This window comes from Cherax quadricarinatus, chromosome 2 (genome assembly GCF_038502225.1).
Source record: "Cherax quadricarinatus isolate ZL_2023a chromosome 2, ASM3850222v1, whole genome shotgun sequence".
NCBI lineage: Eukaryota > Metazoa > Arthropoda > Malacostraca > Decapoda > Parastacidae > Cherax > Cherax quadricarinatus.
In genome coordinates, this window is record NC_091293.1 from 79,565,437 (window position 1) to 79,586,170 (window position 20,734).

The 20,734-nt window shown below is 42.1% G+C and overlaps 1 protein-coding gene across 1 annotated transcript in view; it reads right to left on the reverse strand.

The window, feature by feature from the left end:
- Positions 1 to 20,734, reverse strand: part of Mdh1 (malate dehydrogenase 1) — a 98,358-nt gene that overhangs the window by 74,109 nt on the left and 3,515 nt on the right. Inside the window, exons 2-3 of the mRNA XM_070089204.1 lie at positions 8,054 to 8,249; positions 5,350 to 5,486 (exon numbers count right to left, since the gene is read on the reverse strand). Of these exons, the coding sequence (XP_069945305.1) occupies positions 5,350 to 5,486; positions 8,054 to 8,249 (333 nt within the window). The remainder of the gene's footprint in view (positions 1 to 5,349; positions 5,487 to 8,053; positions 8,250 to 20,734) is intronic.

Genomic DNA, 20,734 nt, shown 5'->3' on the forward strand with positions numbered 1-20,734 from the left:
CAGAAAACCCCGACGATCCTCGACCTTCTACCTCTGGTGTGGGCACTCGTGACTCACGGTCGGTTGTTCCTAAACGTAAGAGAAAACTAATATTTTCCCGTGGCCTGGCCTCTGACTTCAGTAATGACGATGATTCTGACGTGGATTGTGATTTTATTGCGCTCGACGATCATTCGAGTAGTGATAGTGAGGAAACATATTCACCAGTGAAGCGTCGGTATGTGCGCCGCCGCATGCGCTCGGGTAGTGTACCCTATGCTATGCCCAGGGGACGGAGTACATCCCGTAGTACATCCCGGAGTACATCCCGTGGCCCTACACCCGTTTTAGGTAGTGATAGTGAGGATGATGTGGCTACACTTGGCAAGGATGGGCCACAGACATCAGTGGATGGTGTTAGTGGGGCTGGTGGTGGTAGTGGCACCGCCATGCGTGACTCGCTGTGCCACGCGGGAACCCACGCTGCTGACTCGTCAGTTCAAGGACAAAGCGGAGCGTCACCCACCAGCCCGCCACAACCACCCGTACAACCAGCCTATGATGTCCAGTATCCACCAGCAAACCGTATCTGGGATTGGCAGCAAAATCCCAATTTTGTTCCCAGCCCTCACCACTTTGATGACTCGCAAAGTGGAATTCTACCTACCTGTCCCCTTGGAACCACGGCCAATGAACTGGAATTCTTTGAATTATTCTTTGACCAGCCTTTGATGGAAACTATTGTCAGGGAAAGTAATAAGTATTTTCAGTACACCATGGCAAATACGATCTTATCACCACAGTCAAGACTACACAGGTGGAAAGAGACGACTGTTGCAGAAATGTATTTGCTTTTTGCAACAATAATGCTTATGCCTCACGTCTATAAGCATAATATAAAAGCATACTGGTCCACAGATCGGCTAATTTGTACCCCATCCTTCAGTGAAATAATACCAGTGAACAGGTTTATCTTACTCTTACGTATGTTGCACTTCTCTGACAAAACCAGGCCTGACAGAAGTGACAGGTTATACAAGATTATAAATGTTTTCATGTATCTCAAACAAAAGTTCAGGATATACTTTTATCCATTCAAGAATCTTGTAATTGACGAGTCTTTGATTTTGTTCAAAGGTAGACTGTCATTCAAGCAGTATATACCGAGCAAGAGGAACCGCTTTGGTATAAAATTGTTTGTACTCTGTGATTGTGACAGTGGCCTGGTGTTGGATATTGTTGTATACACGGGTAGTAAAACATTGAAAGATACCAAGATGTTATTGGGTATATCAGGTGACGTAGTGAGAAACATGATGGCACCTTATCTTGGTAAGGGCCATACATTATATACCGATAACTGGTACACAAGCCCATTACTCAGTGATTTCATGCGAGTGAACAAGACAGATGTGTGTGGCACAGTGCGTTCTAATCGTAAACATATGCCCAGGCTCAACGCAGGTGTTCGTGGTGATGACGTGCAGGTGTTTACTGCCAATGACATCATGGCATTACGGTGGCATGACAAACGAGATGTCACATTGTTGACAACCATTCACCGTAATGAAATGCAAGACAGTGGCAAAGTTGATCGAGTGACTAACGAACGTATTCGAAAACCAGTGACAGTGATTGATTATACACAAAACATGCGCTTGGTTGACAAGTGTGACATGCAGATTGGTTTTGTTGACTGTGTTCGTAAGAGTTACAAGTGGTACATGAAACTTTTCTTCCATCTCATGGACATTTCAATGCTGAATGCATATAATATGTACCAAATAAAGACTGGTAACAGACCACCGTATGGTGAATTTTGTTTGTCTGTTGTCAGACAACTCATAATGAAGTACCAGGTAACAACACCTGCAATACAACATGGTCCTCGAATTCATCACAATATACCCAAGCGTTTGAGAAGAGAAGGTGATCATTTCATAATACAGCTTCCTTCAACTCAAAAGAAATTTGCTCAGAAGAGATGCATTGTCTGTGCACAAACAAAACGACGGCAACAAAGACGCAAAGACACTCGGTTTATGTGTGAGGAATGTAAGGTGCCTCTGTGCATGGTGCCTTGTTTCAAGGAGTTCCACAAGCTCCAGCAGTTCTAAAACCATGTCCAGTGATTGTAAATATGTAAATATATGATAGAACATTAGTATTATACAATATTTGTGCATGTTTATTGTAATAAACAACAGTGGTAAACAATAATATGATAATAACTTTAGTGCGGTTATTGTGTTCAATACAGTGAGTTTATATATATAAATTTTATACAGTATTGGTCTCTCAGGCCCCAAATGTTAGTAGGAATAGAAAAAAATTGGAAAAGAAAAGAAAAAACAACTAAAACAACAAAATAATATAATACGCATATGTGGAATTCGTCGATGTTGCCGCCACCACATCATTTTCTACAAACTTCTTGGCACTGTATCTCGGTAAGTACTGATCAGATTCTAATTTTTTTTTGTTTTATTACCTTCACAAAAATATGCTCTTTAATTCTGTAAGAAAAAATCATTTTTTTTTTTTTCAAAATTTCTTGGACACTGGTGCGTGACTTCAGATTTTGGCCATGGACCCTGAAAGGGTTAAAATCTACTTCTAAAGAGCCCTTTTAGCCAATTCTGAACAGTGAAATTGCCCATATTTTGTAGTTTTCAAATAAATACTTTTCAAAAGATCTCTCTCTCTTCTCATCTCATAGGCAACTTGTGTGGCTGTCTAAGGGGAAGTGGAGGCCACATTTCATATTAGGAAGAGAGCTTGTTTCTGAAGGATTAATGAATGTACTAAATAAATGCCAGAGAAATAAAGTCTAGTGAGACTGCAATAATCTCACTATTCTAGCCATAATGGTTCTAGAGATATGGTCTGGAGAAGTTCACAACCAAGGTAAAAGGTGAAAACAGCATCGAGTAGATTTACTAAAATGGATGTGGAATTTAATCTAATTAAAAATACATTAAAATTCTTGTGTTGTTGTCTGTAGTAGTCATGTAGACTAAGCCATATTTAGTGGGTGAGAACAAAAATTTGTGCATTTTGAATTTTTTTCAGGTCAAAAAACAAAAAAAAAGGTCAACTTTTTTGTTTGACCTCTGAGGTAAAAAATGGTCTAGATAAATGTTTCAGAGCTACTCTTAATTTTCCAAATGGCATGTTTATCACGTCTGTAGGTCCCATACAAACGGAGATTTCACATGACCTGTGAAAAATTACCTTTTTATCAAAGTTCTGACATTATCTGTGGAATCATTTGAACTACAAACTTGGGACAAAAAAAATCAATCTCATTTTCTCACTGAAATCTATAAGTGTGCCAATTCTTGAGGAAAATCGGAGAGTTGCCATGAAACGGCCGGATTTAAGTAACAAGGAATGTCCCATAATGTATCATGTGCTAGGTTTATTCAAACCTTCATTATGTAATACTTATGCACTGGGTTTACATGAAACCCTCTTTATGCAATACAAGTACAGCACCATAATATCCTACACCTGTCTTTAGCATAATGCCAATTTTGTGAATAGTTCAATTTTGAATTTTTGCAAACTATAGCAATAATTTATAATTACACAAAACTATTAGTCAGCTCAAGGAACATACAAGAGTTCTGTTTACAACTAATTAACCCTTTGACTGTCGCAACCCCAAATCCTGAAGTGTCTCCTGGTATCAAAAAATTTTTTTGAAAAAAAAAAAAAAAAAAAAAAAAAAAAAAAAAAAAAAAAAAAAAAAAAAAAAACATGAAATGATAGAGAATCTTTTCCCAATGGTAATGACACCAAAAGTATGAAATTTGATTGGAAACTTATGGAATTATGCTCCCGTGAAGTTAGCGATCTCAGCAATATATACACATGGGCAATTTCACAGACTGAGCCCTACTTTCAGCCAATTCAGTTGTTCCAGTCGACCAAACTCATAGCTATTTCTTTAGAACTCCATTTTTTCTATCAATTGAATACAAGAAACTGCCCATTTACTGATTTCAACTACCCAATAAAGTGGTCAAATTGGCAATTTGACCAATTTCACCCAAATTAAAAAAAGATGCCGATTTCAAAATAGGGTCCAGAATAAACAATGCAGACATTCTTGGCACTAAAATAACATATCCTCTATTTATTAGTCATGTCTCCAGGCCCCTCTTATATTACTCTTGCTTTCTATTTTGACTTTATATTCACACAAATTAGAAGATTTACTGTTATGCACACTACTGCATTATTGTAAAAATGGTATAAATAATACAGTGCACTACTGAAAGAATATTAGACTTCCCAGTTGACGTGTATTGGATGTGTGATGTGATTTGCTTACTCTTGAACATTGGTAAAAATCAAACATTTCTGCTACTTTGAACTCAATTTCAAGGTCGTTTTCATCACGAAACTAATCAAAACCATCTCTATTTCTGTAATATGCTTTCCATTCTATCAAATGAGACCAAGAAAACGAGAATACAACCATAAATACTATAGGAAAATACACTTCAAAGTCAGCATTTTAATCCAAAAACACGATTGGAGTTTTTTTTCTCATTATGCACTGCGTGCTGCAGGATTTTTTTTTATACAGTGCACACAGACCCATTTACTAACATGTGGGCCTACCAGCTTTCTCCTGCTCGATTTGAAGCCGCTAGAATTATTGAGTATACATATATACATCTGAAACACTGGCTCCTAAGACGTATACAGTGGACCCCCGGTTAACGAACTTTTTTCATTCCAGTAGTATGTTCAGGTGCCAGTACTGACCGAATTTTTTCCCATAAGGAATATTGTGAAGTAGATTAGTCCATTTCAGACCCCCAAACATACACGTACAAACGCACTTACATAAATACACTTACATAATTGGTCGCATTTGGAGGTGATCGTTAAGCGGGGGTCCACTGTATATACAGCCGAAGTAGTCAAAGGGTTAAGAGACAATGTGCTGCCCACCAATGCATGAATGTTGTAATTTAAGATTTATACAGCAGTTTAGGTCTAGTGACATTTGGTCAGACTATGGTGTATATTATGTTGATGACTCAAATTTGTTTTTTATTTTTTCATATTGGCTGTTTCCCTTCAAGTTAAGGTGGTCCAAAGATGGAAGCCCATTCACCATCATTCATTAAACATCTGTTTTGTCAAAACGTAATATCCCCCATCCCTCTTTCACACTGCAGGCACTGCCCTTACCACCTCTAGGACAAGTCTAGCCACTTGGCTTTCCCTGGGTATCTAGTTTGCCCACTCCAGCAGCCAGGCCCCCATCTCTTGGATGAAGAGCAGTTGGACAGTACCAAGGCTACCTACCATTCCCAAGGATGGTAATCTTGGAAGATTTTTTTATTTTACCTGGACCTTGAAGATCTTGACGTTGGCAGCCAGGAGGTCTTTGCGCTCCATACCTTCCTTGCGGGGCATTGAACCAACCAAGAATGCACTCTCAATGTCCTTGAAAGCAACAGCTGGATCATCAGTGGCAATTACATCTGTCAAAAGTAAACTATAGCTAGTAACATACAGCAGGACCCAAAAGTACAAAGTAATAACATCACTAATTTGTTAACTTTCTAACTAGTAGTGGTGCATGCTGAAAATGTTTCACAGGTAAGGTGATTTGAGCATTTAGAGGGGTTGGAGCAAGTTAGGAAGAAGGGGTAAAGGGCATCCCAGGATAGGTTGGGGGTGGTCAAGGAGGTTTTGAGTGCTTGAAGCTTGAACACCCAGAAAGCTTGTTAATGTGTGTTAGATCAGAAGAACTAAAGAGAAGTGGTTTTTATGACCATGTGCTCTTTTAGCGCCTGCACTCTGAAGGATAGGCAAGGATGTTATAGATCAGAGGGTCATTTGAACTGTGTTGTTAGCATGTAACAAGAAAGCTACTGAATTAACCCTTTGAGGGTTTCGGCCGTACTAGTAAGGCTTATGACCCAGGGTTTTTAACGTACTAGTACGCCTAAATTCTAGCGCCCTCAAATCTAGTGGGAGAAAGCTGGTAGGCATACATATGAAAGAATGGGTCTATGTGGTCAGTGTGCGCAGTATAAAAAAAAATCCTGCAGCACACAGTGCATAATGAGAAAAAAAAACTTTGACCATGTTTTTGGAATAAAACAGCGAATTTGCACTGTATTTTCGTATGGTATTTATTGTTGTATTCTAGTTTTCTTGGTCTCATTTTATAGAATGGAAGACATATTACAGAAATTGAGATGATTTTGACTGGTTTTACAATGAAAAGTACCTTGAAATTGAGCTCAAAGTAGCAGAAATGTTCAATTTTTACCAAAATTCAAAAGTAAACAAATCATGCCAAGCGTCCAATATATGTCAACTGGTGAGTCTAATATTCTTTCACAAGTGCGCTGATAATATTTATACTATTTCTACACTAATGCAGCAGTCTGCATAACAGTCAATCCTCTATTTTTTGTAAGAATAAAAATTGAAAGTGGAAAGCGAAAGAAATATAAGAGGGGCCTCGGGATGTGACTAACGAACAGAGGAAATGTTATTTTAGTGCCAGGAATGTCTTTCTTGTTTATTCTGGACCCTATTTGGAAATTGGCATCTTTTGAAATTTGTGTGAAACTGGCAAAATTGCTAAATTCTGACCACTGTATTGGATAGTTGAAATCAGTAAATGGGTCGTTTCTTGTACTCATTCAATAGAAAAAATGGATTTCTAGAGAAATAGTTATGATTTTTGTCAACTAGTACACTGGAATTGGCCAAAAATAGGGCTCAAAGTGGGCAAAATCGCCGATGCGTAAACATCGTCGAGACCGCTAACTTCAAGAGAGCATAATTCTGTAAGTTTTCCATTAAATTTCATAGTTTTGGTGTCATTATGATAGGGAAGAGATTCTCTATCTTTTCGTAAGAAAAAATAATTTTTTTTTTTTTAAATTTGGCCGACCCTGAGAACACGTCTCGGAGAGGGCCTGTCGACCCTCAAAGGGTTAATGATAGCAAATATGTTTCCTCCTCCTGGGCCAACCTACCTTGAGGAGAGACAGTTGTGTAAAAAAAAGGAGGGGAGGGGGGAGTCAATACAATGCCACAAAAACTATAGATAATCAAGTCTGATCCAAAGGAAGGTCAGCTTCATTTCCTTGGACCAAGAGCCCTTCACCAGCAACAAGGCATTATAGTCACAGGTAAGAGAAATGGTAGTTACTTTACAATATTTAAAGAGCAATTTCTTGAGCAAGGTCACCCAATCACTACAAGCATCATCCATCATGTGTCACCATAAAGGTCATCCACTGCATATCACCATAAAGGTGGTCATCCATTACATGTTAACATAAAGGTCATCCATCAACACTAATGATATACACACAGCAACATGTGGTAGTCACCACATACCCTCTCAATTACTCAAACCCACACTATTTGCTGATGACACAACATACGTCTTCTCCCACCCGAGCCCAGTCACGCTAGCCAATACTGTAAATACCGAATTACAGAAAATATCTACCTGGATGAGTACTAACAAACTTACACTAAACATTGACAAAACCTACTTCATTCAGTTTGGTAACAGAGCTACAGATGTCCCTCTTAACATAATGATAAACGGATCACCTATCACAAAGCTAACAGAGGGAAAATTCTTAGGAATCCACCTTGATAATAGACTCAAATTTCATACACATATACAACAAATTTCTAAGAAAATTTCCAAGACTGTAGGCATACTATCGAAGATACGGTACTATGCTCCACAGTCAGCCCTCCTGGCCCTATATCACTCTCTTATTTACCCCTATCTCACCTATGGAATTTGTGCATGGGGCTCAACAACAAGTAACCATCTCAGACCACTAATTACCCAACAAAAGGCTGCAGTTAGAATGATAACAAAATCATGTGAGTGGTAGTCAGCACATACCCATCATGTGGGTGGTAGGCAAATGATTGCAAGGTACCTAATATTTCCAAGGACTGAGATCTGCTTGCTGTACATTCCTGAGACTACTAGACCAACATGAATCACAGACACTCACCTTTGACATATGGTAAAGCACAGTCACTGATCTAAACACACCTCTGACACATGGAAGAGCACAGTCACTGATCTCCATACAAACACCGTTGAGTACAGTCATCATTGGTTTGATGTCGAGCAGGTGTAGGATGACAGGTGTATCTGGACCAAACACAGCTCCCGACCCAACCATGTAGACCAAAGAGTAGCCAATCTGGCCAGCGGCGCCAGTGATGCACACACGAATTGGTTCAGCCTGCCAAGATTGTGTAATTTAACATCACATCGGATATCAACTGAAAATTAAATAAGACAAGACAGTATTGCAGATAATATTCTGTAACATTAGGTAGTAGGTTGGTAGACAGCAACCACCCAGGGAAGTACTACCGTCCTGCCAGATGACTGTGAAACAAAAACCTGTAATTGTTTTGCATGATGGTAGGATTGCTGGTTTCTTTTTCTGTCTCATAAACACGCTAAGATAACAGGGATATCTTGCTACTCCTACTAACACTTTGGTCACACTTCACAGACACGCACATGCATATATATATATACATACATCTAGGTTTTTCTCCTTTTTCTAAATAGCTCTTGTTCTTTTTTATTTCTTCTATTGTCCATGGGGAAGTGGAAAAGAATCTTTCCTCCGTAAGCCATGCGTGTCGTATGAGGCGACTAAAATGCCGGGAGCAATGGGCTAGTAACCCCTTCTCCTGTATACAATTACTAAAAAAGAGAAGAAGAAAAACTTTATAAAACTGGGTTGCTTAAATGTGCGTGGATGTAGTGCGGATGACAAGAAACAGATGATTGCTGATGTTATGAATGAAAAGAAGTTGGATGTCCTGGCCCTAAGCGAAACAAAGCTGAAGGGGGTAGGAGAGTTTCAGTGGGGGGAAATAAATGGGATTAAATCTGGAGTATCTGAGAGAGTTAGAGCAAAGGAAGGGGTAGCAGTAATGTTAAATGATCAGTTATGGAAGGAGAAAAGAGAATATGAATGTGTAAATTCAAGAATTATGTGGATTAAAGTAAAGGTTGGATGCGAGAAGTGGGTCATAATAAGCGTGTATGCACCTGGAGAAGAGAGGAATGCAGAGGAGAGAGAGAGATTTTGGGAGATGTTAAGTGAATGTATAGGAGCCTTTGAACCAAGTGAGAGAGTAATTGTGGTAGGGGACTTGAATGCTAAAGTAGGAGAAACTTTTAGAGAGGGTGTGGTAGGTAAGTTTGGGGTGCCAGGTGTAAATGATAATGGGAGCCCTTTGATTGAACTTTGTATAGAAAGGGGTTTAGTTATAGGTAATACATATTTTAAGAAAAAGAGGATAAATAAGTATACACGATATGATGTAGGGCGAAATGACAGTAGTTTGTTGGATTATGTATTGGTAGATAAAAGACTGTTGAGTAGACTTCAGGATGTACATGTTTATAGAGGGGCCACAGATATATCAGATCACTTTCTAGTTGTAGCTACACTGAGAGTAAAAGGTAGATGGGATACAAGGAGAATAGAAGCATCAGGGAAGAGAGAGGTGAAGGTTTATAAACTAAAAGAGGAGGCAGTTAGGGTAAGATATAAACAGCTATTGGAGGATAGATGGGCTAATGAGAGCATAGGCAATGGGGTCGAAGAGGTATGGGGTAGGTTTAAAAATGTAGTGTTAGAGTGTTCAGCAGAAGTTGTGGTTACAGGAAAGTGGGTGCAGGAGGGAAGAGGAGCGATTGGTGGAATGATGATGTAAAGAGAGTAGTAAGGGAGAAAAAGTTAGCATATGAGAAGTTTTTACAAAGTAGAAGTGATGCAAGGAGGGAAGAGTATATGGAGAAAAAGAGAGAGGTTAAGAGAGTGGTGAAGCAATGTAAAAAGAGAGCAAATGAGAGAGTGGGTGAGATGTTATCAACAAATTTTGTTGAAAATAAGAAAAAGTTTTGGAGTGAGATTAACAAGTTAAGAAAGCCTAGAGAACAAATGGATTTGTCAGTTAAAAATAGGAGAGGAGAGTTATTAAATGGAGAGTTAGAGGTATTGGGAAGATGGAAGGAATATTTTGAGGAATTGTTAAATGTTGATGAAGATAGGGAAGCTGTGATTTCGTGTATAGGGCAAGGAGGAATAACATCTTGTAGGAGTGAGGAAGAGCCAGTTGTGAGTGTGGGGGAAGTTCGTGAGGCAGTAGGTAAAATGAAAGGGGGTAAGGCAGCCGGGATTGATGGGATAAAGATAGAAATGTTAAAAGCAGGTGGGGATATAGTTTTGGAGTGGTTGGTGCAATTGTTTAATAAATGTATGGAAGAGGGTAAGGTACCTAGGGATTGGCAGAGAGCATGCATAGTTCCTTTGTATAAAGGCAAAGGGGATAAAAGAGAGTGCAAAAATTATAGGTGGATAAGTCTGTTGAGTGTACCTGGTAAAGTGTATGGTAGAGTTATAATTGAAAGAATTAAGAGTAAGACGGAGAATAGGATAGCAGATGAACAAGGAGGCTTTAGGAAAGGTAGGGGGTGTGTGGACCAGGTGTTTACAGTGAAACATATAAGTGAACAGTATTTAGATAAGGCTAAAGAGGTCTTTGTGGCATTTATGGATTTGGAAAAGGCGTATGACAGGGTGGATAGGGGGGCAATGTGGCAGATGTTGCAAGTGTATGGTGTAGGAGGTAGGTTACTGAAAGCAGTGAAGAGTTTTTACGAGGATAGTGAGGCTCAAGTTAGAGTATGTAGGAAAGAGGGAAATTTTTTCCCAGTAAAAGTAGGCCTTAGACAAGGATGTGTGATGTCACCGTGGTTGTTTAATATATTTATAGATGGGGTTGTAAGAGAAGTAAATGCGAGGGTCTTGGCAAGAGGCGTGGAGTTAAAAGATAAAGAATCACACACAAAGTGGGAGTTGTCACAGCTGCTCTTTGCTGATGACACTGTGCTCTTGGGAGATTCTGAAGAGAAGTTGCAGAGATTGGTGGATGAATTTGGTAGGGTGTGCAAAAGAAGAAAATTAAAGGTGAATACAGGAAAGAGTAAGGTTATGAGGATAACAAAAAGATTAGGTGATGAAAGATTGAATATCAGATTGGAGGGAGAGAGTATGGAGGAGGTGAACGTATTCAGATATTTGGGAGTGGACGTGTCAGCGGATGGGTCTATGAAAGATGAGGTGAATCATAGAATTGATGAGGGAAAAAGAGTGAGTGGTGCACTTAGGAGTCTGTGGAGACAAAGAACTTTGTCCTTGGAGGCAAAGAGGGGAATGTATGAGAGTATAGTTTTACCAACGCTCTTATATGGGTGTGAAGCGTGGGTGATGAATGTTGCAGCGAGGAGAAGGCTGGAGGCAGTGGAGATGTCATGTCTGAGGGCAATGTGTGGTGTGAATATAATGCAGAGAATTCGTAGTTTGGAAGTTAGGAGGAGGTGCGGGATTACCAAAACTGTTGTCCAGAGGGCTGAGGAAGGGTTGTTGAGGTGGTTCGGACATGTAGAGAGAATGGAGCGAAACAGAATGACTTCAAGAGTGTATCAGTCTGTAGTGGAAGGAAGGCGGGGTAGGGGTCGGCCTAGGAAGGGTTGGAGGGAGGGGGTAAAGGAGGTTTTGTGTGCGAGGGGCTTGGACTTCCAGCAGGCATGCTTGAGCGTGTTTGATAGGAGTGAATGGAGACAAATGGTTTTTAATACTTGACGTGCTGTTGGAGTGTGAGCAAAGTAACATTTATGAAGGGATTCAGGGAAACCGGCAGGCCGGACTTGAGTCCTGGAGATGGGAAGTACAGTGCCTGCACTCTGAAGGAGGGGTGTTAATGTTGCAGTTTAAAAACTGTAGTGTAAAGCACCCTTCTGGCAAGACAGTGATGGAGTGAATGATGGTGAAAGTTTTTCTTTTTCGGGCCACCCTGCCTTGGTGGGAATCGGCCGGTGTGATAATAAAAAAAAAAAAAAAAATAACATTAATGATGAATATAGTGTTCGGATCAGTAACCCAGAGAGTTAGTTACCCAGGATAATCCAGTAAAGTCAGGATGTCACTGAGAACTGTGGCTTATTTCCACTGGGGTCCTTCAATCTTCTTCCCCAGGATGTCACCCACAACAGTCACTTAACACCCCAGTACCTACTTACTGCTGTCAGTTATGTGGCAGACTAAGATCATTAAAGTTTTGGGATGGAGAACTATGAATGATTTCACATTGTAGGCAACAGAAGATAACCCTCTAAAACAGCCTAGGAAAACCCAGGATAACCTACAATAACCCAATAAGGTCAAATACTGGCTTATTACGCTCAAGTAGAAATGAACAGAAGTAACAGGATTTTGCAACAAAACTTATAAAAAAACCTTCAACTAGCAAAAACTTATAACATTAATAATAACAATAATAATTTTCATTAATTACAGAGCGAGTGGAGCATGTACCCACTCTAGGCGAGTCCTAAAACTCAAAATCCTGTTAGGTATTATTATTTCTTAAATTGTTTATTTTTTTTTTTTTTTTTTTTTTTTATATTTTATTTATAACATACAATACATGAACAAAAGCATACAGTATGAGAGCATCGACAGACAATATAAATTCATCAATTTCTATACACTGCAATATGCAGTAATATGTCATGCAGCTGATAGGTGAATACTGCCATATACATAATTCTTTACTACAAAATATAACTATTCAAGTAATACAAAATAAAGAATCCTCTGACTCCTTCCCGACTGCTAATTTCAATATCCACACACAATAATTACATACCGCAAAAATGCAAGCAGTATAACCCCCCCCCCCTATTTACCCCAGCTCACCAAAATGTACAGCATTTCACCGTTGTTTATGTAACTTATAAACTAAGCATACTAAATTAAACTTAAGAACATATTAAATTGAAAACAATAACAACTCTACTGTAGTGAAAACGCCAGCTGCTGTCCTAATATTATTTATATATACATATGTATATATATACATTAGAAACTGACTTAGTTTACAATGGGAGTCAAATCCTAACTTTATTGCTGTCCCATGCAGCATTCTCAGACTTGTACTCTTATACGCTACTACGATAGCCTTCAGCAGAATGCATTAATTAACAATATTAAATAACTACTAAGAATGCATGAACTCAGCACTCCCATGCACACCCCAATTACACACAATCGTTCTCTCTTGCACTTATCACTCCCTCACGCACATGCACACCAAACCAACATCTTTCGTTTGGCAAGCCCGTTTGGTACCCCCCCGTTTTTTTATCTAATGCTTTACACAACAATCTAAACCCACTTCCCCCCCCCCCTCACAACTCTAGCAACTCCCCAACAGTTATGGACCTGTAACCCTCAGTGAAAGCTCCCTCCCATCTCCTCCCATAAATTCCCCGATTCCTATTCATTGTCCTACAAAAAATCCTCGCTAAAACTCTTTTCCTCGTCTCCCCATTATCCACCCCTCTCATTCCCCACGATATGTACACGAAATCCACCATGATATAAGCTACTCCCCGTGCCACATTCTCCCCACCCCCCCGAGATCAAGACTCAGCGCTCTCAACACTGACACCCCAGTTCCTCCTATCCTCCTGACCACTTTCCCCAGCCATTCCCTCACACTCCCCAAAAAATCGCAAAAGTATACCACGTGATAGGCTGTTTCCAACTCCCCACATAACCCACACCAACCCTCCTCTACCACACGTCTGTTTCTGAGGACTGATCCAGTAGGCAGAATCCCATGTAAAAATTTAAACATGATCTCTCGCACCCTGGGCCCTAACTTTAGTTTACCGAACAGACTCCATATAGCTCCCCATGCATACATCGGGAACAGCCCCTCAACTGGGGCCGTCTCCTCTACCCTCAATATTCGATATAAATCCCTCACCTTTAATTTGTCTGGCTCGCGCGCCCACAAAAGTGCCCTCAACAAAATCTCACACTCCCTCCATTCCCCACCCACATACATTCCCCTCAAAATATCATGTAACCTTTGCATGCATGTCCCCCTCTGTCCCCCTAATCTTTTCCACTCCCACCTGACAAAAATGCATTTCACCCTCCTTCCCAGGTCCAACAGACCTAAACCTCCCTTCCTCACCGGCAAAGTCACCACCTCCCTCTTCATCCATTCACATCCTGAGCCCCATAAGAACCTAAAAACACTTCTAAGGATACGAGTAATGTCAGCTCTCAGCAATGGAAAAACTGCTGCTACATACCATACCTTACTGTACAGCAATACGTTAATAACAATCGCCCGTTGCAACAATGTCAAGTGATAAGACCGCAACATCCCCAACCGATGTTCCACGCGTTCCACCATTCTCAACGAATTCGCCTCCCTAGCCTCCCGTATGGTCGCTCTATACGAAATGCCACATATTAATAACTGACCTTCCTGCCTTCTCACCACATCACAGTCCCAATCAACTCTGTCTCTCCACTCCCCTAGCCCCATGATCTTTGTTTTCTCAACGTTTACCGTCATGCCTGTCGCCCCTCCAAACATGCCAACCACCCCTCCCAACTCTCCCAATCTTGTTCCCTTCCGGACTAGGAGTGTCGTGTCATCCACGTAACCTACCACATGATGCCTAATCAAGCCCTCCCTCGACCCCTCCCCACCACACACTCTGGTCTCAACCAACCTATAAAATGGATCTTGCACACATGCGAATAATAACTGTGATAGCGGGCAACCCTGCCTCAAGCCCCTATCCATGTTCACCACACCTCCCACACGTCCATTGATCTGAATTCTCGCTTTTGCCCCTTTATACAACGTTTCAACCCACCCCACAATCTCATCCCCAAAACCTTGTTTGTTAAGGATCTGTCTTAAACCCTCCCTTTCCACCTGATCATAAGCACCCTGCCAATCAATCGCCACCATACCCCCTCCTTCCTGCGTCCCCTCAAAACTCTCAACAAACCCCTTTAGAATTCCGTGCCCCATGACCATCGACCGTCCTGGCAACCCTAGTTGACCTTTTGAAACTACACGTCCCACCACACATTTTAACCTATTCCCCAAAATCTTCGCGAACAATTTATAGTCCGCACACATGAGAGTAATCGCCCTGTAATCCTTAAGTGTACTCTGCCCCTTACCCTTGGGCACAAGCACTACGACCCCTGTACTTTGCTTCTCGCCCAATTCCCCCCCCTCTTTCATTCTGTTGAACAGCGTTACTAAAAAATCCCTTAACAGATCCCAATGTTTTAAGTAAAATTCACTTGGTAGTCCATCAATACCTGGTGCTTTGCCTCTGCACATGTCTACAAGCGCTCTCCATATCTCCCCCTCTTCAATCTCCCCACCCAAAGCTTCCCTGTCCTTACTCCCCAGAGCTACGGGCTCTACAGCACACACCCCATCAAGATCCTCTCTATTAACTCCTTTACTTTTCCAATAATGCCCATACCACGCATCCGCGAATATACTCATCACCTCCGTTGTTTTTAACACCTGCCCCTCCCTAAACCCTTTCACCTCAGTGTGCACTTCCAAATCTGCTATTGTGGTCGCTGTCCTCCTCTGCTGTTGTCTCCTCAACACACATGCCGATGGCTTATCCCCCCAAAGCACTTCCTCCACACCCGCCTGCACCCGCACCGCATGAAATCTCTCCTCCTGCACCTCTCTTATCCTGCTCTTCAGATCATCTATTGCCTCTGTTTGGAATACCCCTCCCACTACTCCTTGTTCATGATAGTATCCTATTCTACTTTCCAAATAATTTGTTAATCCATACTTCAGTCGATTTATCCGCTTCCCATCACCCACGTAAAACCTACGAATCCTCTCCTTGGCCACACTGTCCCACCAACGTACAACATTATCAACCCTTTTTGCCTCCTCACTTAGCTTCCTCCACAGCGAAGCAAACCCTTCCTCCACTTCCTCATCCTCAAGGAGTCGCGTGTTTAATTTCCAGTAGCTTTCAAACCGTTTCACTAACGAGTCCCATGCTACCCCCACCACCACTGCCCTGTGATCTGAATAAATTGCTTCTATAGTGTTAAAAGACTCCACTGAAACCCCTTGCGTTATATAGATCCTATCCAGTCTAGCTGCGTATTCCCTCCTTACGTACGTATGTTGCACTTCACCTATTCCACCCCAAAATGCATCTCGTACCCCAATATCTCTACACAGGTCTCGCAACACGTTTGAAAAATATCCTGCCCCCGCTGGCATCGCATCAAATCTCCGTATTATACAATTCCAATCTCCCCCAATCAATGCAACCCTGGGCAGTGCTCTCAAGAAATACACCAGATCATCCCTTACAAAAGCCGATTTTACCCTCGCATCATTCTCCGCCGGAGCATACACTCCAACAAAGGACACGCGTTCACGCATCCACCACCCGTCCACTCTCATTATTCTTCCCTCACCCCCCCCCCTCAAACCTTTGCAAAACAAACGGGCTTGCCTCTCGAATTAAAACACCTACTCCACCTTTTAAACGTGTCGTTGGAGTTACAAAAGCCCTATATCCATCCACCTCCAGCAATTTTCCTATTTTCAAGTTATGCTCTTGTATAAAGACAACATCTACCTTATAACGATACAGCAGTCCTCGCAACCATACACACTTACCACTCTTACATAAACCATTAACATTAATTGTCATACACCTTAGGCCTACTTACGTTTTCCACCCACTTTTCCCCACCACATTTTTCCGCTGTCCAGTAACCTCATACACACCGTCCTTGGCACTCACCCCATCCCCTCCACTCCTAACCCCTTGCTGGCGTTTCTTTTTCTCTGTGCCTCTACACACACCTTCAATCCCCGCCTTTTTCCCTGGTCTTTGTGCTGGAGTGAGGACGTCATCCGAGTCAGAAGTGACAGCTGCCCGCTTCCTCGACACTTCCTCTTCCGCCATGCTAGTCTCCTGACCTTCCTCATTGTGCACCTCCACCTCTATCACCTCATTCCCCTTCTCACTACTTGGCCAAGCCGACATTACATTCCTTTCTTCAGACCCGCATGCTTCCCCTTGTCCCTGTACCTGGTCTCCCGTCGTTACCTCTGTCAAGGCTTCCTCCGATTTAGGGAACATCTCCTGCAAAACTGTCTCAAGCACTACGTCAATTTCAACGTCATTTGGTACGTCCTTGTCCGCCTCGTGAATCACATCCTCATCAGACGCACTCAATTGCTGCACTGCACCCTCATGCTCCACCTCACGTTGCATTTCCTCCACTTCCTCACTCCACAACCGACCACGCCTACGTCCATCCTGGCGGTTCTGATCTGTCACTGTAGGTCCTCGCCTCGTAATGTCACTTCTTGGTATTCCCTGGCCAGTCCTCCGCCGCACACATTCAGCCGCTATGTGATCATAACCATCACACAGTCTACAAGTTCTACGTTGGCCAGCGTAAGTTACGAGTATTTGTGTCCTAAATTCATCTAAGAACACATACGAAGGTATAGGTTGCCTCAGAGTCATCTTTAGGTTAAAACTACCTTCCGGATAACCCACATAAGCCCCTGCCGTCCACTTGCCTGGTTGAGCTACGTGTACAGTTCCAAACTTCCCGAACACACTACGTAGGTCAGCTTCATTTGCCTCGAAAGGCACATTACGTAACTTTACATACGTAAATTGACTCGAAACATCGACCATCTTTACCAGGATGCCCTCGTTAACCTCGATAACAACATCCTGATATTGAGCAAGTAGATCCTCATACACGTGTGATGACAGCAGTTTCACGAACATTCGGTAGTTTCCATTTAAGGCTACACCGTAAAGGTCGCAATCCTCGATTCCATATGTCTCTCGAATAATCAGAGGCAACAACGTCAACGCCGAATCTTGATTAATTGTACCTCTCAGTAATTCTATGCCGACAGTGTTAATTCTGCGTCTCACCCCAACCACCATTGTGACAGCCTGGCTAGCACTTGCGCCTGTCAGAGAGGAGTAGCAAAAACGTCCACCCTCACCGGCAGCTGGGCGAGGAAATTGTTTATTATTGTTATTATTTACAGATGAGAGGTAAGCCCATTCTCACACCACTAATGATATTTGTACAAATTTTAATGTTTCCTTATCATTTTTGGGGCCACATTTCCAGACATATTGCAGTCATTGTTTTCTTACTTGTGTATTTGTTGCTCAATCTACATATGCTATGAATACCACGAATACATTTACATATTTATATTTTGAGTGTAAAATTTTGACTTTTCAGCAAGCTTCAAATCTTTACATTAGATCACAAGCTTTCATACCTCCACCTAATGCATTTCTGCCTGTGTTTGTATCTATTTCCTCCTCTCGCTCTGAAGGTTTCCCCACTTTTTGCGGCAGCTCGACAGACGGAGGATCCAAGAGGATAGAGGATCATGCCTCCACCACGTCTTGCACTGAATGACTCACATGGGTTTAGTGTTTAACTTTTTTTATTTTTTCTACTCTTCTCTGAGACTTTATTCAGCCAACACCTCCCTCATTAAACAGATAGATTGCCTGAGAACTGAAATGTCACTAGGGAATATCATAGGCATGGTAACCTTAGACTTGCAAAACATCCACAGTCCCAAACTATTCAACATCTCACCAGAAGATATCAGAAACACGGCAGGAACAAGTGTAGAAACCTTCAAGAGGAAACTTGACAAGTATCTTCACCAGGTGCCAGATCAACCAGGCTGTGATGGGTATGTGGTGCAGTGGGCCTCCAGCAGCTACAGCCTGGTTGACCAGGCAAGCACCAGACGAGCCTGGCCCATGGCCGGGCTCAGAGTAGAGAAACTCTTGAAACTCCTCAAAGGTATAAAGGTAAAGGTAATAGGCCTCGACATGGTCTACCACAATATATTATGTAAGAAACTACAAGCTATTGCCATAGGTTCTGTAGACTGGTTTAAGTCCTACTTGAGCAACAGGAAACAAATTGTCAAGATCGACAACACAGAAGAAGAACCCCAGCCAATAGCATGTGGGGTCCCCCAAGGTAGTACAGTGGACCCTCGAGTTTTGGCAGCCTCGACTTTCGTGAAATTCGACCTTCGGCGAGTTTTTTTTTGGAAAAATTTGGCCTCGAGTTTCGTGAAAAAACTCATGTTTCGGCGACCATCCGGTACCCGTCCACCCGTCACCGCGCACACAAAGCCAGTCTCCCACGCCATTCACGCTCAGTGTGCCATTGTTTACCAACACATGACCACCCCGCGGGTTCATATGTAATAATCCATTGTTTTTGTGATTACAACTGCTAAATAAGTCACCATGAGCCCAAGGAAAGCTAGTGCAAGCCCTTTGGTAAAGAAAGTGAGGAACACGATCGAATTCAAGAAGGAAATCATTGAAAAATATGAGAGTGGAGTGCGTGTTACAGAGCTTGCCAGGTTGTACGGCAAGCCCCATTCAACCATCACTTCGATCGTGGCAAAAGGAAAGGAAATAAAGTGCTGTTGTTGCAAAAGGGGTAGATATGCTGACAAAAAGGAGATCACAAATCCTCGAAGTGGAGAGGTTATTGTTGGTGTGGATTACCGAAAAACAGTTAGCAAGAGACAGTGTTACGCAGTCGATAATATGTGAAAAGGCAAGGCAGTTGCATGACGATCTCGTAAAGAACATGCCTGCAACAAGTGGTGATGCTTGTGATTTTAAGGCCAGCAAAGGTTGGTTTGAGAGATTTAAGAAGCGTAGTGGCATTCACAGTGTGATAAGGCATGGTGAGGCTGCCAGTTCTGACAAAAAAGCAGCTGATAAGTTGTACAGGAGTTTAAGGAGTGCGTAGACACTGGAGAATTCAAACCCCAGCAAGTGTTTGTGATGAAACAGGCCTCTTCTGGAAGAAAATGCTAAAGAGAACCTACATCACGCAGGAGGAAGAGGCACTCCCAGGACACAAGCCTATGAAAGACAGGCTTACTCTCATGTTTTCTAGTAATGCTAGTGGGGATTTTAAAGTGAAGCCTTTACTGGTGTATCACTCTGAAAATCCCAGTGTGTTCAAGAAATACAGTGTTGCCAAGAGTAACTTGTGTGTGATGTGGAAGGCTAACAGTAAGGCATGGGTCACAAGGGGAATTTTCCTAGACTGGTTTAATGAAGTGTTTGGCCCCAGTGTGAAGAAATACCTCCTGGAAAATAAATTGCCACTCAAGTGCCTCCTGGTAATGGACAATGCTCCTGCTCATCCTCCAGACTTGGAAGAGCAAATAGTGGAGGAGTTTAGTTTCATCACGGTGAAGTTCTTGCCTCCTAATACGACTCCTCTCCTCCAGCCCATGGACCAGCAGGTCATTTCAAGCTTCAAAAAACTGTACACCAAAGCAGTGTTTCAGAAGTGCTTTGAAGTGACCTCAGACACTGAACTGACCCTAAGAGAGTTCTGGAAAGATCACTTTAATATCCTCCATTGCATAAACCTTATAGGTAAGTCTTGGGAGGGAGTGACTTCCAGGACTTTGAACTCTGCTTGGAGAAATTTGTGGCCAGATTGTGTACAAGAGAGGGATTTTGAAGGGTTTGTGGCTGACCCTAAGGAACCTATGCCAGTTGTGGAAACTACTGTGGCATTGGGGATGTCCCTGGGGTTGGAGGGGGGTGGTGAGGATGTGGAAGAGTTGGTGGAGGACCACAGGGAAGAGCTAACCACTGAAGAGCTACAAGAGCTTCATCTGCAACAGCAACAGATCACAGCTCAGAAAACTGCTGCAGAGGAGGAGGAAGAGAGATGGAGGAAGGTGCCTTCTTCAAAGATTAAGGACA